The sequence below is a fragment of the Zosterops lateralis genome (genome assembly GCF_965231275.1).
Source record: "Zosterops lateralis genome assembly, chromosome: 3".
Lineage (NCBI taxonomy): Eukaryota > Metazoa > Chordata > Aves > Passeriformes > Zosteropidae > Zosterops > Zosterops lateralis.
This window is the reverse complement of record NC_139764.1, coordinates 89,020,146-89,045,857: the sequence shown is the minus strand read 5'-3', so window position 1 is coordinate 89,045,857 and position 25,712 is coordinate 89,020,146. Positions and strand designations below refer to the sequence as shown.

The following is a 25,712-nucleotide window of genomic DNA, read 5'->3' as shown; positions in this document are numbered from 1 at the left end:
GATTTTACACAGTATTCTCACAGATATTCTTTAGACCCACTGTGTTGACATCTGCTTACATATACCCAAGAAAAAGGTCCTTCTTTTATTCCTTTCTACTTCTATTCCTCAAAAGAGCAGAGTAGTAGAAAATAAAATGTGCCTCAGAAGATCTGGCTTCATTGAAGGGTTAACTTGGTTAGTTCTGTTGTACGCCGACAGGTGTACTATTGACAGGTGGACTATTACAATTCATTCCTAGGTCGACATTGAAAGATCCAATACTTAATAAAAACCCAATTAATTTATTGGAATTGGTTATTTCAGTGCTCAGTTTTGTCTGTAGTGTACTAAGAAAACAGCTCATCTGATGCAATGCCCTGGAGGGCTCAGTGATAGAGCCCTCCCTGCTCCCCTGGAGCACAATGTCCTCCAGACCAGAACATTTTCCACTTGCTTGGTGTAAGGCTCAGGGCACTACAAAGTGCTTCTGGGGAAGATGCCAAGGAAAAGACAAGGTTACAAAGGTAGTGACTGAAAGACTGGGAACAGTCACTGGCCAGAGGATTTTGTGGTGGTGGTGTTACTCATCAATTCAATTGCCTTATTTTAACTTATTGTGTTGTTGAGAAGGTTTTACTGACATTTCTGTGTGCTATTTCTGCCATGTCATACAAGCCACTTACATGCCATAAAGTCTATCTGGGCTAAGTTCAGTACTTACTCCACTATAAAACTGAAGGAACTGTGCAAAAGACACCACAGTTTTCCAGACATACATCAGTGCAACTGAAGAGGATCTCAACCATATGATTTAAAGTTCACAAAAAATGTGACATTTAGTGAGATGATGTTTACAACAACTGGCATTTTATACAAGTCCACCTCCATCTTGAGACAATGAATGGTGACTGCATCCAAATAAAATTCTGCAAGTCTTTCACAGTTCTATTACATACCACGGCAAGGATCATTTTTCACTAAGAACTCATCAAGTGCCATCCAGCCACCTCCAACACGGACCATGACCGTACTTCTTAGGATACGAACAAGGCGCAGTTGTTGAGAGTCACCAAACTGCAATAAAAATCAAATGACAGTCTGAGGTTCTCAAGCATTCAGATGCAGTTCAACACTGACAGATTAAAAGATCAGACATTTTAAAAAAGTTTGTTTTGATATGTAATTATTAGTAAATGCTAAAAAGAAATCAATTTGTTTATGCAGATTATTAAAGCTGTTAAGATTTCAAATCAGATGGCACTGTATTAATCAAAAGAAGATGGCAGGATGGTAAGAAAGAAACTCAGATTTAACTTTATTCTTGATTCTCAAATGTCTGAGGTCATAAAAGAAGCGAAATCAGTAGCACAATATTTAATTGGTCACAGTCTGCTTTGGTGCAAATTAATAAAGACCTATTTCCATTATTTCACTGGTAAAATCTTAAGCAAACACTGTTCTCCAACAGTCTTGACTTTTAATGTTGTCAGTTGAAAGGAAGGCAGCATTCAAACAATCAGCATATAATCTGGAAATTCAATGTGTTATGAGTGTTGCACAGTTCTATCAACTGATTCATCTACGGGAATATTTTCAGGTATATCACTGTGGTGCTGACACCGCTTACCCATACCAAGGTGCATGTGGGGAAGGGAATATTAAAGAAGCAATGAATGATTAATAACTATCATTATGTTTGTCATTCCTCTGTCTACACATCAAGGTTCTTCATGATTCAGAGCTGCACAACAATGTGCTTCATACTAAGTTCCTGTACGAGTCCATTCTTCCTTTGGGCTGATGGCCAGGCCTAATGCATATTTTGCTCTTGAAACCTGTGTAACAAAACCTGTACGCAGTACCTTCACTCAAATTCAGATCAAAGAAAGCATGACCAAAATGTTGACCTCACGATCTCAAGAAAACTAACCAGAAGAATTGAGTACTTTTAAGCCAACACTACCAAAAAAATTTGATACCAGATCACCAGGCCAAGTGCAGTGCACCCTCCCACAAACATGCAGAGCACTCACTAAAACCCGTGGGAGTTGAATGCCCCTCTTTGGGTCAATCTCTGAGCCTTGGAGAAGGCTGGCCGTAATTCAACTGTACCTACTTGCTCCAGTGAGGGGACTGAACAAACCATACAACAAACATGCTCCCTATTTGTTAGATGACTTCAGTTGTTTGGTACTACTCAAGCCAAGAAGAGAGAATAAGTTTAAAGGAATATTACTTTTAGGAACCAAACAAAAGCAAAGCTTGCTTCTTAATTCAATAATAAATTATATTATTGAATAATATTGTTATAAGCAGGAACATTCACATGAGCATTATTTGTAAGAGTTTTTTAACAATGCATTCAATATGTGCCAAACAAAGAACTACTTTGTATCTGTAGATCAAAGTTTTTTTTAAAAAAGGCATCCAAATTAATGCTGTTTATTTTCACTGGCTTGCTCCTACCAACATTTTCTTCTGGTGATTCTGAAGACAGTATCTTTCTTCTTATCTTTACTTTTTTTTCCCCATCACAGCCTAATTAGTCAGTTAGACCCCATCAGGCAACTCCACCAAGGGTCAAATACAGTGTACTTCGAAACTGCCCACATAGCTGAGGTTAATTCAGAAAGTGGAGCTGTAAAATAACACACTAATACAACAGTATCTATCACTGCATTTCTTCTTTTGATAACTCAGTTGATTTCCTTCCTAAAATAGCCTGGATACCAATTTTCTTTAAACAGTATTTAACATTATTTCAAATAACCAGAGGTAAAAACCATGAAGGAGTTTAAGCTACAAAAAGGCCTGTTCTTGACAATAGCCTGTAGGTGCCGTTCTGCATCAGTAAGAGTTTCTCAAGAAATGCTCTATGTTTCCCAGATCTGAGAATAGAGATGACAGATAAGAGGATTAACATAATTTCAAACAGTTCTTTCAAAATGAGACTTGTTCTATATGTGGAAAATATTTTAAATTATTGCTTAGATATATTGCTTAAGGCATTTGGCAAGATTATCCACTGCTCTATGCTTTCTTCTATACTTCAACAGGCCCTGCTAGTAAACAAAAGTGCACCCACATTTTCAACATCTTGAGACTTAAAATGGCTATTGCTGTTGACCCTACTGTGTCCAGAATGGATTATGTCTGTTATTGCCTTTTTAAAAGCCTAAGACTAACAGTATCTGATACCTGGTTGCATAAGGTGTTTCCATTCTTACTGGGTAGATATGATTTAGCACTTCAGGAAGCTGTGTATCAGTGTGCAGCACAGGGGTAAGTGCTGGGTAAGGTTCCTCCTGAGGGAGGAGTCACCAGTGACCCAGCTGACATAAAGTATTCCTAAACACAGCTCCAGTCCATTATAGACTTGCAACAGCTCCTTGAAAACATTTTGGGAGAGGGGTTAATCTAAATGGGAACCACAATTTTATTTTGCCTATTTCTAAAAATATATTTAAAGATTCACTGTTTGCCATGATTAGCCTTTAATCAAATAACCTAAAAAAGGTATTACAGATTTTTTAAGGATTCAACTATAAAACTGATTGGATAATCACAATCTCTACAATTGCAGTTTAAATGCTCAGGATTTTTTGCTGTGAGAATTGCTGCTGACCATTATCTGGTTCCTTTAAAAGTAATCTCCTTAATGACAAAAATGACCAAAGAAAGCAGGTGAGGGATTGTAGAGGAGGGATCCTTAGACAAGGAATGCTCCATAGCATTTAAAGAAATACCACAGCTGACCAGCAATGAATTAGCTGAAAATTAAAGGATGGCAAGAAGACTGATCATTGCAAGCTTAAATCACTATGCGTTAGGAAAAAAAAAAAAAAGAAGAAAAAAAAAATTTAAAAAAAATAAAGAAACTTCATAACACATTCCACTGGTTTATACCTGATTTCCCAGGAAGAACTGATAAGAAATGAAAAATGGAAGAAAGACACGATTAGTTTACAGGAAATTCTCTAAATGACCTAGAACACATGCAAACTAACACATTAGACATTCTAAATAAAGTATCTACTTGAGAGATGAATGGGTAACTAGCCATCCAGAGACTGAATATTGAAAAATATTCAAGGCCTTCCTTTCCTTCCCATTGCTGTGTCTGTGGTCTTTTAAAATCTACAAATACTTATTAATCTCTCTTAGCCAAATATTGCATATTTTACCTCAAATTGTTCTGGTTATTGAATCCAGGGGTAGCAGACCTTTCTCTACTGCATGATATTTATTTTTCTGTGATCTAAAATAATTCTGCACGTATGTAATGCTTTGCTTATACTTCAGAAGTACGTGTATTCCAATAAAATGACAAAAGAGTGTAAAAATGATTGAATATACTTTGGTAAAAGATTTTTAAAGTACAACACAATACCACAAGAACATATCAGTCACTGTTTTTATGAAACTAAGAGAAAACCAGCTACAGTTTAAACACTTAAGATATCCAGGCAGAAAGACCAGTTTTTGAGGATATATTTTATGTATGTATGCATGTGTACAGATGTGTGCAGTTAGGGCTTAAAAATTCCTAGGACTGAAAACAGCTTCAGTAATTTAAGTGAAAATAAAGACACGCATCAGCAATTTTCCATATTTTTAGTCTATGTGTGCTAATAAGAAAAAAAAATTAGACAATCTTAAAGAAAATGTGTAATTGTCATACAAGATTCTTGTGAATTCATATAGCCTAATTCCTTGTGTAAACCATGTCATATGAGGAAAGCTGAAAGAACTGAGGTCCTTAAAAGACTTACCCTGTACTTGTTATCCCCAATCTGTTCCACTTGAAACCGTTTTGCACATTTACATTTTGCTACCTGCCTTGTAACCTGCAAAAAACCACAATAGGATAATTACTTTGAATATCACATTTCTAAAGATTTGTGTACCTAGAAAGCTTCAAATTAAGTAGGAGTGAAACTAAAGTGAATTATTATAGAATATGACTCCAGTAGAACAGAATGCAACCTAACAAAGCAGAGAACGTACCTCATCTTCAATTTTGTCAGCATCTGTGAGAGGCTTGTATGCATCCTTATTTGGATGAAGAGCTGCTACAAATTCATAATAGTCAATATATCCATCACCATCTCTATCAAAAATGTCTGCAACAGCACTCATTTCAAGTCGGCTTGTAGGGAACTCTGCAACATAAATTTTTTCGATTTTCAATCCCATTACAATGAGAGGCTTCACAAATATTAGAAGGTGACAGATAGTGTTTATCAAAGAAATAAGGACATTCAAATAAGCAAAGGAATATTTCTGAAAAATAATCTAATCTGAATCTCCAGTGTTACCCAGATATTGGATTAAAATGAGTACCAATGGTGTGGCTTGAAGACAATGACAAAAGCAACGACACAGATTAAACTATAAAATATATTGGGGGGGTTGGGGGGGAGGTATATGTTAATATTTTGACCTTCAATGTGCATAAAATACCAGAAATTAACAAGATAAATAGTTAGTGAAGAAAGGTCAAGCAAGCATTTCAGTGCTGATTAAATCTGGAATGCGAAGCCTTCTCAATGCAGATCCATACATGGTGTTTCGTGAAGTCCTTCTTGAGATCAAGTTCACAGCAGCACAGTATTAATCCACAAAGAGATTCTCATTGAAATGGTCAATGAAAATTTCAAGATGATGAACAGGGATTATATCAGGAACATTTGGTGGTCATAATAAATTGATACCAACTGAGTTAAAAGGGTAAACTATTTAATCTCTTGGTGGTATTAGTTTTTTTTCATGAATTTTTATTAATTCAAGCAAAACAGCAATATTCACATATAGTGATCTTTTACTGCATTTCCTAAAGCTGGGGGAAAATATACAGAGTACAGTATTTTCTCACTGAGTAACACCAAAATGAAATACTAGAAGCAGCCCAATGCCAAATCATTACTGTTCAAAGCAAAGGTCTCCATGATCTGAAGCTAAAGGATTATTTTAAGTATTAGGTCCTTATCTGTTATGAGTCTGTTGCTACAAGGAAATATGATCACATGTATGATGCAGAAGACTTATATTACCACCATACCTAAGGAATACCGATCCACCAGGAAAGCTAGGAAAATTCCTTTCTAGTTTGATTGCTCGGCATTTTAAGCCTTATTCTATAGGTATGTGAATATTGTCATGGCTCATGGAAACACTGGTTTCAAAAATTACAGTTTCCTTCTATAATTGAAATTATTCCATGTAAGTTCTTTAACAAAAATTGTATGATCCTATGAACTGATTTTGAAAATCATCTCTAGGTTACATAAGGTCCTTTTTACTATTATGAGTAATTAATCAAAAAGTAATTGTTAAAGTAGCCAGTGTACTACAGGAATGACCATCTGACTTCAGTAAACCAGCAAACTAATTAGACAATAATATAAATGTGGCATTGGTAACCTAATTCACAATGTAAAATAGAAAATTCTAGATCTATCTAGAAAATTCCAGATAGAAAATTCTAGAAAGATTTTTTTTTAGAATCTAGAAATATTTTCAAGTAAAATAATTATAAAGTAATAAAAATTAATAAATTCAAGAAGGAAATCCGTGACCTTCCAACACAATAAAATGATAGGTCCCACTATCTAGACAATAAGAGTTCATGAGATGCTTGTTGCAAGTTCAACATTACATTAATTTAAAACTTACTTGAAGAAAGAATTCCATCGATAAATTCCTGTCTTGTAATCTTTCCATCCTGATCTTTATCAATCCTCCTAAAGAAGTCCATCACACGAGACTTCTTATGGTTCATCCATCGCATGTATTTTTTCCTCCAAATATCAAAATCAAAGTTGGCAAATTCTCTCAGCTTAATAAAAAACAGAAAGAACTTTTATCAGCTGAAATCCATCAATCTAGAACATCAATGAGATAGATACCATCTGCCTTTTGTTGAATAATTGATTCTTTGAGGACTTATGCAAGCACTTTAAATATCTCAACTCTCCTCATTTAAAATGACGACGACAGCTTTTAAAGCACATTAAAGCACATGGATCACACTGTTTTCAGTTAGCTGTGTCATACAATATAATGCAACAAATATGGAAGTTGTTTACAGTATTGTAAATCCAGGGTAAAGAAAATTATGCAAGAAGTATGTATATTCTGTACAGTGCTTTTCTGACCTCTTCAAGTCTGTCCAAAGCATCATTAAGTTTTCTTCTTCTTTCCAAGGCCAGAAGCCAAACTTGCTGCCATTTGCTGACTAAAAGGTTTACCCGTGGATTCTTGGTTTCAATTTGTGCCTGGGCTGCTGATGGATAAATGCCTGGTGTTGGGGAACGCTTTCCTGTTAAAACACGGTAAAATGCATAGGGCTCACCCAGTGCAAACAAAACAAACATCGACATGAAATGCACTTGACCTTCCTAAAATTATTCCTTCCTGTCCCAAATAAGGAGGTCATACCCCAAAATGATTCCATATAGTGGGATTTTTTTTCACCATTGCTGGGGAATAACCCAGTGGTGGTTACAGCCTCTTTTATATACCCAGAAGCAGCTAGTGAGGGCTCCACTAGACAAGCTGCACAGTTTAAATCAAATCCTCATAAATCTCTCTGAGTTGTAAAGTAAACAATTTCATTTTAGAAGCAGGTTCTATGTATGGGTAAGTATAAAATACAATAGGTATATCTAAAAATACAAAAAGCCGTTTCCTCACTTGATGATTCACTTTCCATTCAGCTTCACTGAACACACTTCTAGCTGGATTAATATAATTTTATGAACAGTAAAAGTACAATTTTGTCTATATATCTGTCTGTGAAGTTGTCTGCTCTTTCAGATAATGGAAGATTTGCAAAGACTCAGCATGTACTTGCTCTTGGAAGTTTAATGGCACAGGAAAGGCTGCACACTTTAAAAATAGATATTCATGAAAATTAGGACAAAATGTAAAAATACATGTCTGCTCTGAGAAATTTCCTCACAATTTATTAAAAAGAAATATAATTAGAAAAGTCAGCAAAGAGAATTTTACCCTCTTCACCATCAGTTTATCAAACCTATTAGATTACTAGCAATCTGTAAACTTTACAGATAAAGCAATGGTATGTGTGACACGCCCCAAAATATGCTGTTACTTACTTCCCGCTCTCCCCTTATCAAGGACAGGAATATGAGATTGTACTGGAGAGGGTTCAAGTGCTTTCCTTTTATAGGTCTTTGTGACTTTATCCACATCAGGCTGTTTTCTGGTCATTTCTTCCATGAATGTCTGCAATCAGATAGAGGGGATCTTAATTAACAATACACAAAAGTAACCAGAGGAACAAAAAACATACACAATAGCAAAAGACCAAAGTTAAAAAGAAGCACGCAGCAAAAAACTTACAATGCCAGCCAGTCTCACAATATAGACATAGATAAATGTTTTGTAGATAAGAAAAATCAGCAGTATAAGCTTTTAAGATCACTATGGCCAGTCTATTAAAAGAAAGCTAAATCTATACCCAATCTGTCAAACTCCTTTATTAACTGTATATGGTGAGGTGATATAGAGCAGAATTTTGCCTCCAAGAACCTGCTGTTCAGACAGCAATTCACTGAAGTGAGACAGCTCTGGTGTGTAAGCTGGGTAAGTCTATGAGCATGCACTACACCAGCAGCTCCCTCTGGCACTTCATATTTTTGATATTTAATCAATAAAGCCACACTGCAGCACTAGATCTAAGGTGGCAGCACTGTCATACATTTCATGTGGGTTTTCTTTTATTCCTAATATCATCCTTGGTTGTATTCTATTATTATTAAAAAAAAAAAAGCAAAGGAGATTGGCACTTGATCACACAGCTGAGCTGAGATATGAGCCTCGTGTCACATAATAATCCTTACCTGATGTTCAGCTATAAGAGCTTTAACTTCCTCAATCTCCTGGGGGATAACCTCTTTGTCTTTTTCAGTTAGTGTAGTCTCTGCCCACTGCAACCAGGACAGCAAGGCTTCCAGCAGCTCCTGGTTAGCAATAAGTCCAGCCAGAGCTCCTGCCAGTCTCTGTTGATGTTGTTTAGCCCATGCTAAGACCTTGACAAAGGAACCAAAACATGAGTATGTGCACATCTGAAACTCTTCACAATATATTTAAAATTGCTCTGCTAACTGTAAACCCAGAGTTACTTCTTAGGTCTACTGATGTTTGAATATCAAAGGTGTTAAATGTAGTGGCTGATCACTAACAGTAGCTAGATAACTAGAATTCCTAGTCCAACGCATTTCTTCCACAGATATTCAGGATTAGGTGCTGCTAAACACAGTAACTAGCACATTCAGGCAACATACTAAGAATTTGAACTATATGTGTGAGCTAGTGAATCAGACAGAATTTGGTGTCAGTTTTCCTCCTGGGCACTCCTGAAGCCATACATTGCTATCACCAGTATTTTGTCCTTCTTTAAGCTTAATATAAAACAGAAAATATCACCTCTAACAGCTGAGGGTACAACCTACCTGTAGCCACTTAAATCATTTAGATATCTTCTGGATTAAGAATATGTTAGACTGAAATCCTCTCTAATGTAATCAGAGAATCCTCCACATTTGTCCTGTATTTCCTTTCCTTTGTAACTTTTCAATTCTCCCCTAGAAACTATTGGTTTTCCTCACTTGGGAAGTGTCAGACAGTATTTCTTTTAATACATACAAACAAAGAAGCTTGACCATCTGCTTTAGCTCTTAAAGCCCTGTAAGTTTTGAAAGAAAGCCTAGGGAAGCACGGTATTCACATCCATCACCATGGGTATTTTAAATGTTTAGTTCTCAACAGCTGGATCATTTCCTCACAGTGTAACTACCATGCGAGTTGTCAGCTATGCTCTAATTGAAGATGGATTGCTGCAATGAAGATGGTTCAACATATACTGACCTCTTCAAACCTGGCTCTGATGATTGTTATCCAGTGCTTAATGGTGGTGATGGAGTCTGGGTGGCAGATAGCCAGAATAGCTTCTCCCATACCTGTTGCTTTATTCAGTTCTGCCCTTTTCTCTTCCAGTTTCTTCATAAATTCCTAAAACAGAGGTAATAATTTTAATTAGATGCTGACAAAATTTGTAAGAGAAATCTGATTGCATAATCTGGAAGGTCATGAACCTCTTGACTGCTCAAGCAGATTCAACTTGCAAGAAGCAATTTTCACTTATATGAGAAAAGCTTAAACTGTTTAAAAAAACCTATTTCACATAAAATACTAAACAAAGCTCTAAAACCTTATCCCAGCTTGCTGCTCTTTAAAAGCCCACCACACTCTAAATCCTTGAAAGATGCATGCACTTAATTTAAAAAAAAAAAAAAAAAAAAAAAAAAAAAAAAAATCACTGCATTTAGAAGTGCTGTAAACCAGCTATATGATGGTTGGAATCACTATTGGCAACATTTCACTGACTTGGTTTGTCAGTTACAGTAATTCTCCATAATAAACTATCAAGCTCCTACCAGAGGCTGGAAATGTCCAACTATAATTGCATGCTCAGACAAGATGTCAGAGTTCAGGAGCAGCTATACTAAACTAACACAAATGTGACAACTCAGCAGCTGAGGGGGAGACACACAGCATGTGGGAAAAATCTCGTAAAAGCAAAAGGATGTTTACAGCTTTAGGCATCCAAGTTCATAGTTATTGGTATCCCTACGAAGCAGGACTAGAAATGGATGTGGGGAGAAACAACAATAAGAAAAAGCAACTGAAAGGATGACTTTTCCCATTCTTTCTAGAGGTTCCATTTCTTTCTTTTTCTTTTTTCCCCTTCCCCTTTTATTTTTGGTTAATCATTACTACTACAATGGTTTTACTTTTCTGCCTAAATGTTATGCAAGTCTGTGTGTCTTTGTGAGCATCCTTAACTGGCACTGCTACTATCTCTCAGTGCTTAGTGGAAATCTTTTTTATACTTTAACATCTTTAATTAGGCTACAAAATGGAACCATGTCTCTGAAATCTTAACTCTTCCTCTCTCTGGCCATAAATCCATTTATTTTGGATTAAAGATGAAATTAGAGATCAACCAAGTCAGATCCTCAACAATTCAAAATCACCAAAACATTGCAAAAACAGGTTCTTGAACAACTCATAAGGACATTATCCTGTGCCTTTACAAAGTATGTATGAAATTGTTATGAAATAAAATGTAAAAGACATAATCTCTTCTACCTTGTTCTAGAAGCCTGGAATATTTATGCTCTATACTTAAATGCATTTGTTGCTAATTGATTTTGATTTAAGCTTTAATTATTGCCAGACTTTAGGCCCAAATCATAATAGCAAACCTTCTCTCACAAAAACACATGCATCCTTACAATGTTTCAGTTCAATATAGTTTTGGAAAAGTGGAATTGGATTATAATGAAAGATTAACAAAACAAGCCAGAGATAGGTGGAAAATGGGCAAAAAAACCCGCCCCACTGTGTTCCCTTGATCAGCTGTACTAGAGTATTTTAAGAACAAAATCTATGACACACAACTCACAGTGTATTAAACTCTCCCTAATTGTATTGAACTCTGTGGCAAACCAGTGACACAGACACATTTACAGAAGAGGAAATGGGATGCTTTTCTTTGAGCAATGAAGGGCATTAACCCATTACAGCTCTCAGTCCCTAGAGAGGTGGACAAGTGACAGATATCTCTCTGGCTGAGATAACAGAATTCACTAAATCATGTGCAGTATTCAAGAAAAATCAGAAATGGGCATAAAGATGGACCCTTTGGATAAAATATTGTCCTGATGAAAACTACATTTCTACATGTAGTTGAACACAAATGCAATGAAACTATTTTACAAAAATCACAGTGACAAAAGGATGATACATTTCATATTTATGTAATAATTTCAGTCATATATATTTTATTATAGTATGCAGCATTATAATGTATACATGGTATTTAAAAGTTATATATATTACTTCTTCCCTTATTTTCTTTTTGTCTTCTTCAAAGCTAATGTTTTAAGCTTAAAAGGAGAGATGACCTGTTCCAGAAAGGTTGTGTGAGCAGTAAAACTGTAATGCTATAATTTTTCTTAGCTTGACAATTTCTCTATTTCTATTGTTTGCCCTTTAAGAGGAAAATGTGGGAGAACACCTTCTAAAGCCTACTAAAAAAAATTAAGCACAGTATGGCTGCATCTAACACCAAGATTGTTGTGCTAGCTATCATCCTTCCCAGCTGGACAGGGTTTCTCAGAGACAAACTTTGCTATGAGGTTCCAAGTTATGCTTCAGCTTTGGCAGCACAAATTTTGAACTTAGTACAGAAATATTTCGCTAATCCATCTACAGTGCAGAGGAAGACATTTAAATTTCTACTTTCTAATTATTTCAGTGGATCTAAGATTTCACTCAGTTCTCTTCTCTGTAGTCGGAAGATTAAAAATCAAATAAAAGGGAACTAGTGAATCACATCTGGAGGAAAAGCAGCTAAAAGACATTTTATCGAACAGAGACATTAGGTTGCTGCTGCCAACATTAGTCAATACACTGTGAGGTTGCTACATCAGCACAGGCTGATGTACACACACATTTGATGCATACATACATTTGCCAGCTTATGACTAGCACTCAGTTTCCAGGGCCCTAAAATAAAACTGAATTTTTTTTCAAAACATTGCATTTTAAGTACATTGAAAATCCCTCAGTTAAGAGCCATTGAATAGTCCTATCTTGCATGTACATTAATAAACTCAGTTTAAACAGGATGCTTTTCCAATCTCCTTCTCATAATTTTTGCTTTAACTTTCTTCAGAGCAATGATGAACATATCCAGGACTTATAATCTGTTCTTTAACACTGCAGATACTACACCCTTGGTACTATTTTGTAGGCTGAGCTGTGCATGTTTGTAGCCTCCTGTCTGGAGAGTGAAAATTTGACCCCTGTGTTCCTTACTTACCCAATTTCTCATTTCATTACTGCAAAGTTAGTTTGATGGTCTATAATCTACTACCTGCAGTACCTATGTCACTTTAATATTACAGTAGTCGATGCATGTGAAGTAAGACAGCATGCTGTTTCACCATGACAAAAGGTTCATGGATGGTATCATCATTCTGCTGACCTTTACAAATGACCTTGCAAGAAAAGTCTGTGCCCTTCAGGTCAATGGTGCTAAGGAGACAGATACACTTTTGCTACTGTAGCATTCTGTGTAGTAAATACAGGCATGGTATACTCCATAGAGGGGCTTGCATCTCTCTAAATGTTTATAGCAACTTTCTCAAGGCCCATTTTTTCTTTAATAAGCCAAGATGACACAAACAACAGCCCAACACCAGTCTGGACATCAAACTCTTAACTACATTAAATTTCTAGCTTCTCTACAGAAAAAATTGCCCCAACACTGGATGTGGATAGAACTATCTGGGATAGACTCTGCCTCCTTTCCTCTATTTTACCACCTATCAGAGCAATTAGAATGTAGAGGATCCTCTTCATTTTCTTGCTTACCCTGTGCTGCTCTATCAGCGTTCGCAAGGCCTCTTCATCATCTGGAAGGATGCCGTGGAAACGAAGGGCCTGCTCTGCCTCTGCCAGCCACTCCAAAAGGACATGGACAACTGAGTGGAATTCTTCTGCCTGTTGAGATACAACAAGTCATGGTCACTCATGAGGTGACCTTACAGACACACTGCAGCTTACACAAGAAGACTGAGGCCACATTTGGAATCATTAATCATTCAGCAGCACCAGCACATTATCTTTCCATTAAAAAGTCAATGATACACAGCACTACATTTTCATAACTGAAAAAACAGCTCATGCTTCCCAAAAAATTATAGGAAGCCTAAAAGCCTGTCCATGCTTTTAGCCATCTGATTTATAGTGTATTTGCAGCTCAGTTGAGAATGTCATGCCTTTACACTGATAAATTACATGGGTGGTGCTTTCAGGGACCAGCTGGAGAGATGAGAACTATTGTCTGCATAGCCTAAAGCACCAGTTAAGCAAAATGAATCGACAGCTGGTTGGAGAGTGACTCTTTTGTGTCTAGAGAAAACAAGAAAGATTTGCCTTTGGGTACAGCCACATTCAGACACAACTAGTGTTTGAAGCAAGTTCAGGATTGTGTCTGCTGAGCAAAGCAGAGCAGGAATACTGTACATAGTGGATACATTGCTACTGCAGGAGCCCCCTTCTAGCATCAGTCCAAGCTAGCATATCTTCAGAGAGCTGTACATTCATATTATCTCAGGTTTGGAAACAACACAGATACACCTATTTATTTGGATTGGTACCAGATAATGCTGACGTACATAGATTGTTCTAGGTCATGACTGCACTCTATTTTTTCTCTGAAGTACCTCACTGTGCACTGTAAATGTGCCAATGCAAAGAATTTTTCAATACACAAATTTACTTTCCAATAAAACACAGAAAACATAAATATGATTGCAATCTCTTGCTTCTTGTGAATGGGGCATAATTCTTTATCATCCTTCATATTTGACTGTAACTTCAGTGATTTCCTTAGATGGTAAAGTCTTCGAAGCATTTGTTTTGCATTTGTGGCAGAGACTAATAATAACAGGAATAATAAATGCTAGGAGGCACTATTTATGTGCTGTAGTAAAAGGACAGAGAAGGTAAGCAATGAGTTTGCAAGTAAATGAGTATTTTCAAGTGAAATGAGAGTGAATGACATCAAGTGAAAATGAAATTAAATTTTTGGCAACTAAACTGCAAGATATTTTTCACTGCTTCTCATACAGTACACGTAGCAACATTCTTATTCCTCTACCTGCCGAAGGGCCTGTTCCAGTCGTGTTTGCTTGGATACTGACAGGGCACAGACTGTCTCCCAGCGAGTGCTCAGCTCCTGCATCTGGACTTTGACCCAGGAAGAGTCATCACGACTGCCTTCTATCAGCTCCCTTGCAGAGCGCTTCAGAGCCTGGACACTGCTTGTTCTTTTTCCCAGCTCCTTCTGGAAAACCTAGACACCATCAAATATATTTGAAATGTTTAGCTCTTTAAGACATGCTTATGCTAAAAGCAAGAAAAAACGACTCATTATGAAAAGGAATGGAAATACAGATTTATTTCTGTCAAGAGTAACTCCATTTAAGTGATGCAAAACACCTAAGTCCTATTTATTAGATTCCATAGGAAGATATTAATACTTTCTTCTAACATAATGAAACTGAAATATGGGAGGAAAATGTCAGGGAGATCCCAAGAATCCATTCTGGTGCAATGCATGGGAAATCTAGTCTCCTTACCACTGCTGGCTTTCCATTCTTTATCAAAGCAATTGATCTGACAAGGATTAATGCATAAGATTGCTGTGGCAGGAAAAGATCAGATAAAAAGCTAACAATCAAGGACAGGGTTTAAAATTATCCAAACAGAAATAAATCCCCATCTAGGAGGGGTCTAACTATAAGACTGTAGATGTTTATTTGTATATTTATATGGAAGTATGTTCACATTAGTAGATTGAACAAGCTCCAGTTACTTAAAAGAAACTCTAAAAGAAGATAATTACAGTGTGCCATGCCACTGACTGTGACTTGTGATGGACAGTGGTATTTCAGAAGCAACTGAAGCATAGTGCAGGCTAATTTTTATAGACAGCCCATGTTTCCAAACACTTTTTTTGAGGCTCAGAATCTCCTCCTCGGTGAAGATGAGACACTGAAAGTCACAGGTGGATGAACAGAGGGACCTTCACCTCCTCATCTTCCCAGGCTGCAGAGCTCTGCCTATGTGTCACCTTTGCAATACAGGTAACTTCAGCTGCCATTTCTTCTGACACACTGAACTGCAAAACTGGAATTCAGAGGCAGAGTCCAACATCTCCTTCTTGTTCCCACATCCAAAACCACTTCAGGAACAAAATACTGCAGGTTTCCAACACAAGCTCTCTGGGCCATGGTCTAGTTGATATCTATGCATAACTTTAGCATTATAATTAGTTTTCTCAAGAAATATACAGCAGCCCCACAGGTCTGAAAGGCTGCTGTAGTCATGACAAGTGCACTGGACATTTAGTTAGCAGACGGACTAAAAAAGAGCTGTCTGCCCCAGGGTTTTCCAGTAAAATAATTTTTGCCATCTCTTGCCCCTATACACACATTTGCAAAGGCATATTTGTGATTTATGACATGATATTAATAAATACACATGGTAGCACAATAAAATAGAGTATCTCAGTGCTAACTGGTATTAATGAGTCACTAAGAGTTGTCCACTTTCATGTATGTTTTATAGCATTTTCTATTATTGACTACATTTGTGTTACAAAGCTATTTCATATTTTTAAAAATTACAGAACAGTGAAAGATAAAGATATTTATAAAATGTTACACTTATGAGCAGTCCAGTAATTAAAAAGCAGTATTTTTGGAACTACCTTGTGGTTGTCAATCAGGTTCATTACTAAATCAATGTCTCCATGTACTGGCTGGTCTTCTGCTAGTTGAGGTTCAATTTTGTATAACCAGTCAATGAGAGCTTGCAGGGCATCAGTAAACTGTCCCGAAAATAGCAGGGCTTCCTCCAGTTTATTTTGTCTGAGAGACGAAAAAAACCCAAACAACCACTCAGACACAAAATAATAATTTATACACTTTGGGAAAATACTTTCAGCATAAAATATTAGAGTCATGGAAGTGTTAAGGTTGAAAAAGACTGGTAAGGTCATTGAGTCCAACCACTATCCCATCACCACTACATCATGTCCCTAAGTGCTACATACACATTCCTTTTGAACACTTCCAGGGATCGTGACTCAAATACTTCCTTGGGCAGTCTGGTTCAATGCTTCACAACCCTTTCAGAGAAGAATTTTTTTTACCTAAAATCCAACCTAAACCTCACTTGGTGCAATTTGAGGCAGTTTCTTCTCATGCTATCATTTGTTGCCTGGGAGAAGAGACCAATTTCACCTGGCCACAGCCTCCTTTCAGGCACTTTTAGTGAGTAATAACGTCTTTCCTGAGCATCCTTTTTTCCAGGCTAAACAAACCCAGCTCCCTAAAGCACTCCTCATCCGACTAGACCCTTCACCATCTCTGTTGCCCTTCTCTGAACTCACTCCAGCCCCTCAATGTCTTTCTCACAGTGAGGGGCCAGAACCAGACCCAGCTCTCCAGGTGTGGCCTCAGCAGTGCTGAGTACAGGGGGACAATCCCTGCCCTGCTCCTGCTGGCCACACTAGTGCTGATACAGGCCAGGATGCCACTGGCCTTCCTGGCCACCTGGGCACACACACTGGCTCATGTCCAGCTGGTTGTTGACCAGTACCTCCAGAGAACTTCAAGTTTCCTTTTTGAAAGGGCTCTTCCTTCCACTTCCTCCCCTACTCTTCTACCATCCATTAGGAAAGTATGCGCTTGCAGTATTTTACTGCTTTGACATTCTTAATTATCAAACTAGCCATTCTTGTTCTGATTTTACACAACAAACTTCAAAACCAGAATTTTTTTTCTTATTTGATGATGAATTAGTTGAGCTGCACTTACCTTTCCACTGACTTTCCGCAAATTGTATCCCATTTATCTCTTAGTTCACTCAGCATGTCATCAAGTTTCAAATTGTCATCAGCCAAGGTGGTTTTCTCTTTCAAGGAACGTCCAGTCCTATTTGTGGTATCATACACAGAATGTTTGGCACCAAGAGATTTCTGGAATTCCTATGTATATGGAAAAAAGGAGAAAATATTAGTATATTATTAACTGATTACAGGCCATTGTTAATTATTTTTTGACATCCTATTTGCAACACAAACTGTAAATGTTGCTGCAAGAATAATTTAAACTTATTGCAAAATTTCTGTGTTAGTGTCACAGTGCACCTGAGGCTTGACACTATCACACCCCTGCCTTTTCTCCTTCTCAGGAAAAGTAGCTCTATGCTTACTGGAACAACTTTGGGAACATCCCTCCTTCAGTGAGGGCAATCATTCCCGTCCTACCATAATATTCCCAAATTTAATCCTAGTAGTCAGAAGGATGTGAAAGAACTGCTACTTTGGAAGCCATTAACTGAGCATTCTTTGCACTACATTTTTACAAACTACACTTTTAAGCCACTTGCAGAGCTCCCCAAGAACTACAAAGGTTATTCTGTTTTAACTCATCATGGACAAGCTGGGAAATCTATGCAGAAGCAGAAGTCAGGTAGCATCCCAATAACTCAATCTGTGCTAGCAGTAAAAATCACAGGTAGGTTTCTGTGCCCCAGAACTTTGGACAGTGACACTGACAGAGTCTGCCTGCCAGCTCTGCCGGCTCCTTTTGCACAGATCTTCTGGAAGCTTTTCACAGGCACAGAAGAGCACGAGAAACACAGTTCATCTGATACTACACAGGAATTAACTGACTGACAGACTAAATAATTAAATAAAGGAACACTGCCAAAAGACATCACCAGCCCAACAAGGCACTTTTTAAATTTCAGCAATGCTTGAAATGTTTTATTTCACACCTACATAAATTGCTAGCAGGGAATTGGTTAAAAAAAATCACAAGTTTGCTTTAGAAAACCCTTATATACAGCATCAAATATTTTCCCCTTTTTGTTACCAAAAAAAGCAACATTGTTTCATGATTTACTGTTTCCTTACTATTCTTTCATTTTCCTCATATAAAACAAGGAAAACTTTAAGAAAAAACATAATTGTCAAGCTAGGACTACAGTAAAAATAAATACAATTTTCAAAATAACCACTTTTTTCTAACAGTTCCTTCAATACAAACAATATGTCTATGTTTCTTTTTTTTTTTTTTTATGGCTTTTGTTAACTACTTAACACTACGCAAACTCTGTTACTAGGTTTGCACAAGGATACACAATCAAATTGCTGCCACAGAAAAATCATACAGGAAAAACACATTTAAAGATGGCAAAGGGCTGTAGTTAGTTCATTTCCTGAGACTAAATTATATCTACTTTCATTGGACTTCAGGTATAACTGAGAGTAGATTTTGGTTTAAGCTGCCAGGAACAGATAGGCAAGTTAATTACTGAGATTTTGTTCAGCTAGATACCTTCCTTCTAAGGAAGATGGGCACATACAGATAAAATTAGCCAGACTCAAACAAATATACTGTAAGAACACTCAGCATTAACACAGAAATGGATTGGGTGACCCAGTGTGGGTTTTTCCATCCCTGACTCCTAAAAATGAGAAAAAAATTCCAATAAACAGACCATGAATAACCCCCAAAAGTCCCTGGCAACATGCTAGATATGAGTGAGAGAGAAAATATATTATCTTGGCTTTTCTTTTTCAGGGACTTTTTTTTGGCAGTAACAACTGGCAAAGAGCAGGTCCAAATTATTTCTTACAGCACACATTCAGTTGGGATAGCAAAATCCTTAAATTGGAGCAAGGAAACCTTCAAGGCTGGACAGAAAAGACAAAGCCAGACGTGGGGTATATGTAGGAGTGGAAGGAAAAGACTCAAAATACAAGGAAGGACATTGCAGTGTTGGGAGGTTTGACAACTCATTAAAAAACAATTGAGTTGATTTTTTGAGAGGGTGGTGTTTGAAGTTCAAAGTCACAAAGTTCACCAAACTCCCTTTCTCACACACATTCATCTTTTTTCTCCAGATCACTGGTTTCAATCCTTATGTGCCTGTACCAATTTCATCCCATTCCTTAATGAGATTCAAACAACTCAAGAAGTAATGCTCTGCAGGCTTTTTACATGAAAGAAGCTAAAGAAAAGATATCAGTGAGAGAAGTGATGAGTCTGCCAGTCCATTTGAGGAAGTTTGGTGTCCTTAGACATACTGCTATAGGTATAAGGCACATATCAAGTTTATCAGGTTTAACATTTCTGAAGATGGGACGAGAATACAGGCAGAGAGTCCTGAAAACCTAAAAGCAAAGTAACAGTGTTGACCATACTGGTGAGGAATTTGAATATGTAAATAGAAGGGAGGAGTGAAAGGATTAGTAAGACTCAGACTATGGTAACTCTAAGATCCCCCTTGCCAGTTCAGATCACTGACTTCAAATTCTGGCAACAGCAGCAATCCCATAACAAACTGAAATTGCAGAGTTGGCATAACAGAATGTTAACACAGGTTTTACCTAAAAGTTTTAACAGCAGACACAAGTAAAAGTATTTTTGTTTGACCAACTGCCAGCTCTCACTATATTAAAGGAGAATGTTTTCCTGGTTGATAAACAACACATCATGCAACCTGAGAGATAATTAAAAAAATAAAGCAGACTGATGAAGTAATTAATATACACGATAAAACTTGTCAGAGGTAAAAGCAATCACCAGAAGCTACAGTGAAAAGAAAAATTAGATATGCAAACCTCTTAAGATACTGTGAAATATGAAAAAGTAGTAGTAAATGGAGAACAATAAAGCTGACATAAAACTGACAGAAAAAGTAAATTTATGCCAAAATGTAGAAAACTGAATGATCTTTCAATATTCTAGTGTTTGATGAAACACTCCCAAGAGAAATCTTAAGACACAATTATATCTCTGAAGATACTACCACTCATCCACTTGATCCTCAATAATATATTATTTAAGGCATTTTACAGAAGTCAAAATGAAGTAAAGACTACTTCTGTCTCTGCTTTTGCTCTGTGTCTGATGGAATTACAGAGTTTTTCATTATCATTACAAGTTTGAAAAGCCAAGTGAATGAGAGAGATTTTTACATATTCACAGCTGAATTTCTGAAAAGACAGTTTCAGAATTTTGAATTCAATAAAGAGAAATGTGTGAGCAGTATTTGCTCTAATACTGTCACATTGTTTTCTAGGGGATTTCATTAATATTTCTACTTGACATAAAAAGCAACTGCCAATCATAATACTTGATTTTTTTTCACTTTTGAAGTTGTCCTGCAGTATTAAAAGAAAAACCTCAACCCATTTAAGTGGACAGTAAATTTTTGGTTTAAGAACTTAAAGAAAGCCTCTTCAGAGATCCCTACTTTGAAATGGTATTAAGCTGCTTTTTAAAGTTTCCATGGTGCTGTATTATTCTTTCCTCTTCCTTTTTAACCATTCCCCCACATATCAGGTACTGTGAAAAGTTCTTTTTAATCACACCCTGTTAAAACACCATAGTTTACTTCGTGTGAATAAACACCCCATTGCAGTGAGGCCACAAATCTACTTCTTTGGTGATGGAACAGTACAAGGCTGAAAGACTTACCTACATTTCTCTGGGCATTGTGTGTGTCATGACTCACCTTATGCTGTGCGAGCTGCATCTTTATTTTGTCAGGGTCATTTGCAATTTCAAGGTCAGAGTCCAGAGATTTCTCTGACTCTTCCAGCCATTCCATAAGTTTGTGCCAGGCTTCATGGAACTAAAGGAAAGTCAGATTTGCATGGACTTTAAAATTCGCTTGTTCATGAGGCAGTCCAAAAGCCAACCAAGATTGGCAAACTTTGACAAAATTTGATGTGAATTTTCTCCCTGGTCCCTTAAACAGAACTGGTCAAGCCATGTGCCCACTGTATTTATTCTCTCTTCCCCAAGTAAGTTAACAATCTTTAACCTACATGATGTGCACACATCATATGTACCTGTCAGAGACATATTGGTAACATCTGTAAATGTGTTGGTCATTTGGATTCCTACAGTTTTAGTAACGGACAGTAAATACAGAAATTCAAACAGGGCTCAGCTATTGCTTATAGAGGACCATGGCAGTAAATCACTGGGGAAAACTTCCCTCTGGGTGACTGTCTAAGATGCTCCCTGTAACACTCATAAAAGCTTACATTATAACGAATAATTTGTTCCTTGCTCTTGAAGAGCAAGGAACAGATTTTTTGATCTTCCTTCCTGTTTCAAAGAAAAGAGCACTTCAGGGAAGGAAGCAGGGAAAAAGTAAAGATTCAACCAGCTTTCATCAAGTGCCATCTGGGTTTTGATTTTTCTAAGCTGGTCATTTTTCTCTCTCTCTTGAAAATTCTTCTTGCCTTGTAGGGCTACCTACACATGGAAGCACAAGAAACTAGCTCAGAAACCTTTCAAGGCATCTGAGACACTATTGTCCAGGGCTGTTGACTAGGCCTTGACACTAGTAGCCTTCAGTACTCTTTCCACATTCCACACACACAGTTGTCATCTTAATAACACTGTATTCAGCTTTGTAAATGCATATTGAGATGAAACTCCCTCTCATTGTAGAACTGCTATGTGTGTGAATGCACAAGAGAAACTGCTGCTAGAAAATAAGAAACATGGAATTGCTGATGGGCTAATTCATTGCCCAGAGAACTTCTTGAACTGACTGGTGGTAGTGGTGAACATTGGAATGTGGTTTAGCTGTGAACATCACCAAATCTTGAATGATCTTGTCCCCTTGAGCAGGAAGGAGCTAGAACTTCCTGTTGATACTTAAACAGGTTACACTCCTCTTGCACATTTTGCATCTTATCATTTATGTTCCTCGGCAAGGGAAATGTGTACCTAAGTTAAAAAACAGATGATCCCAACTAAAGAATACTGTGCAAACAGCCCCCTCCCCCAAAAATCCAACCTCTCCTAGTTCATAAGGAAATAAATTGAGATATCTTACCACATAGAAGATATTGGTCTAGCAACTAACAGAAGAGATTGAGTGGATAAGTTTTGAGTATAATCAGGACACAACATAGACCCAAGAAGAAAATACCAAGAAATACTCCCACAGATTAGTGAAAAGGGTTCATCACATTCTTTAAAATATACAGGGTTGATTATGAAGCTTGTTTTTGAAGACAGATGGCACTAATACACATCTGGAATCCATACTGTAACTTTCTTTTTTCAGACTATCCTATACTGCAGACAGAAGTCACTGCTTGGGTTGAAAATTATGCTTTCACCTCCCAGATGAAGTGCTCTGGGATTGAATCACAGAAATCACTCCACTAACTCAACACTGTCTGTTACACTAAACCCAGGCTTGCTTTGTAAGTGCTTTAAAGCATCATATTCTTCAACAATCTGGATACAATTACATCTAAGTTCAAAGAGCTGTATAACAGCTGTTGTCCCATTACCTGTTTAGCTCTTTTCCTTGCATCATCCAAAGCTCTTCCCCTTTCAACTAAGCGTTGGACTACTTTTTCCCATCGACTCTGTACACTAATCAGCAGATTCTTAATAAGGACAACGTCCTGTTTCTGGCTGAAATATTTCAAATGGGTTCCAGTTTTGTCCAGCTCTATGATCTGATCTCGATGAGAGTTCACTTCTGTGGCAAAGACCTTGGAAAAAAAGGGTAAAAAATACTGAATACTGTGTTGGGTAAACACTGAAAAAACCCAGTCTGATAAAGAATGATGTAGTGAGAAAGACTATAAAATACAATTTTAAAACAAATGAAATGTTTCTCTGAGTGCCAGCATTATAGGGTTCATTTGGACATTGTTACAGTATCTCCAGAGTGGGAGAAAAACATTACACATCTGTTTCTTTACATACCTTGTGTTCATCAATTTGAAATAAGACAGTGTCCAAGATAAGACTTGGCCGAGAAGCTGCAGTGAGAGTCTGCTCAGCCTGAGTGAGCCAGTTGATGAAATCTTGAAGTGAGTTGTGGAACTCCATTGCTAAATTGAGGGCTTCTTCCAGTTTGGTCTGCAAAGACAGGTCATACTTCATTAGCGGCTGATATTATGCAGCAGCTTCAGCCAAGGAAACCATTTTAGTTCAGCACTTTGGAATAAACCATTTTAGTTTACCATTTCAAAACACTTTTCTGACTCAAAGTTTCTGAGTTTTAAAATAACAGCCTATATTTGAGCATATTCAAGGAGACGGATACAGGAGTTACAGCAAAATTATGTATAACAGATGAATAGAAAATACAGCTAGTATCAAGATAAATTTTTCCACATTAGAATGTATTTCCTACTACTTAATCCAAATGGGACATTTGGATTTATCAAGTTCAATGCAAAACCGGTAGAATTTCAGAAATCTAAAATGGCAGCGTACCTGGAAGAGCCTCAAGTAGGTCATCAAATTTATTCTCTTGCACTTAATGAAGAATAATTGTTCCTAGAGCACTTCTTTTTAATAAAGTCCAATTGTCATTTTGGTTTCCTGAACAGAAACTAATTTGGAATACAGAATTTTGTTGATCATGAAACAGCAGTCAGTTATTTTCAAACATTTACACTGCTGACCTCACTGAGCACTCCAACCTTACAGCTTTCTGCAAGAAGGTGCTCCTATTGGGTATTAATTAGTTTGTCATTTTTGCTTTATTATTACCTTAAGAGACAACAGCATTATAACTTTAAAATACAGCTAAGTTGTCAGTTAAACATTTGTGCTTTATACTTATCAGGGCTGTACAGAGAGTTTCTCTGTTTGCAATCATAGGTATTATTTTTGTTTGATTGAGTTAGAACAAGTGGACCATACGTCGTGAAGGAATGAAAGCCACGTGAAATTAATAACAAGAAAATGTCTGTTGCATATCAGTGAAATCATGCTATTGATCTTTTAGAACAGAAGGTAGTCACTTGAAGTAAATGGCAAAAGGCCAAGTGTTTGGGAATTTCAAGAAAAAATAGCTAAAAACTAGGAAAATTACACAGCAATTCTGTACTGAGGAAGAGATAAACTTGGAGGATCATTCAGTCTCTCATGACTATGATTACTGCAATAAAACCCAGAAAACCCCTAGTCCTACCAAATGAGCATTAACAGTATCAGTTAATACATTTCTATGGAACTGACTTGTGCCATTCTCACCATACTCCTCCCCAATTATGGATAATTAACTTCTTGAATCTTGTTTCCCCCAGTACTTTCTAAAAGTATTACTGAATTACGCCAGTATCTACAAATGATTTTAAATGTAAAAAGCAGGCAAGTAGGCATTCATAAAAGCACTGATCACTAATACACTTAAATGCATGATTTACACTTCTATTTTTATGTAAAAACACATACTTTTCTTTCACTGAGTTTTGTTTGCACCGATTCCCATTTTTCTTTTAAGTTATTTATGTCCTGCTCAACGTTTGTTTCAGCAGACTCTGGGCATCTTGCAAGCATCTGCTGGCCTTTCTGCATTAGACACTTGTATGTCTCTTCTTTGGCCTCAAAGGCAGCACAAAGTTCCTAAATAAAAAAAGGACCAGAAATATTAAGGTAGAAATTCAATGCTTTTTATAAATACCAGTATAATATTTATTCCTCCCCCAACATTTAGCAGGTATGATTAAGACTAATAAAGGAAATATGTAATTCATAAAAAGCCAAGTGAGAAAATGAGGGACTGAGTTCCTCAGGAAATGAAAACTTGTATTGTCTGTTAATGACTTCTCTGAGATTCAGAGAATGGCAAAGTAAGTACTATGCACTTATTGAAGAAGAGTTGCTACAACTTGGTTGGTTTAAAGTTGATCTGTAGCCAAAACACAAAAAGTGTCAGCATTACACAGCATGCTGAAAGCCTAGGCCTATCCAATACCCTTCAAAAGCGGGTGGGACAGCTTGGGAGGGCTGGTTTATTGTACACTGTCTGTATCTTCCTTCACTTGCTAGGCATGAGCACTGAAGATGTTTCAGACATTTAAAGAAAGCTATAATAATAATGGCAACAACATGTTTTACCTGTTAACTTCTAATAAGGATGCTTTTTAAATCATATTAAAGGTAAGCTGGCAAAATTCTGGGAGTTCCCATGCATCCCTCTGACTCAAAAAGACATGGTCAGTATTGGCAACAGACAAATCAAAATGTACCAACAAAGTTGCTGCAGACTCA

The 25,712-nt window shown here is 37.0% G+C and overlaps 1 protein-coding gene across 10 annotated transcripts in view; it reads right to left on the bottom strand.

Moving 5' to 3' along the window:
* Positions 1-25,712, bottom strand: part of DST (dystonin) — a gene marked incomplete at its 5' end in the record, with an annotated part of 251,197 nt that overhangs the window by 7,387 nt on the left and 218,098 nt on the right. For 7 of the 10 annotated variants that reach the window (XM_083857745.1, XM_083857739.1, XM_083857746.1 and 4 more), the window contains 17 exons: positions 939-1,056; positions 3,889-3,906; positions 4,755-4,829; positions 4,990-5,144; positions 6,658-6,820; positions 7,140-7,303; positions 8,103-8,232; positions 8,850-9,038; positions 9,877-10,020; positions 13,453-13,581; positions 14,744-14,938; positions 16,358-16,517; positions 17,469-17,638; positions 21,181-21,300; positions 22,988-23,194; positions 23,412-23,567; positions 24,894-25,064. In XM_083857745.1, coding sequence (XP_083713871.1) covers positions 939-1,056; positions 3,889-3,906; positions 4,755-4,829; positions 4,990-5,144; positions 6,658-6,820; positions 7,140-7,303; positions 8,103-8,232; positions 8,850-9,038; positions 9,877-10,020; positions 13,453-13,581; positions 14,744-14,938; positions 16,358-16,517; positions 17,469-17,638; positions 21,181-21,300; positions 22,988-23,194; positions 23,412-23,567; positions 24,894-25,064 — 2,464 coding nt within the window. The remainder of the gene's footprint in view (positions 1-938; positions 1,057-3,888; positions 3,907-4,754; positions 4,830-4,989; positions 5,145-6,657; positions 6,821-7,139; positions 7,304-8,102; positions 8,233-8,849; positions 9,039-9,876; positions 10,021-13,452; positions 13,582-14,743; positions 14,939-16,357; positions 16,518-17,468; positions 17,639-21,180; positions 21,301-22,987; positions 23,195-23,411; positions 23,568-24,893; positions 25,065-25,712) is intronic. The other 3 variants (XM_083857747.1, XM_083857740.1, XM_083857743.1) reach the window with 1 other exon arrangement.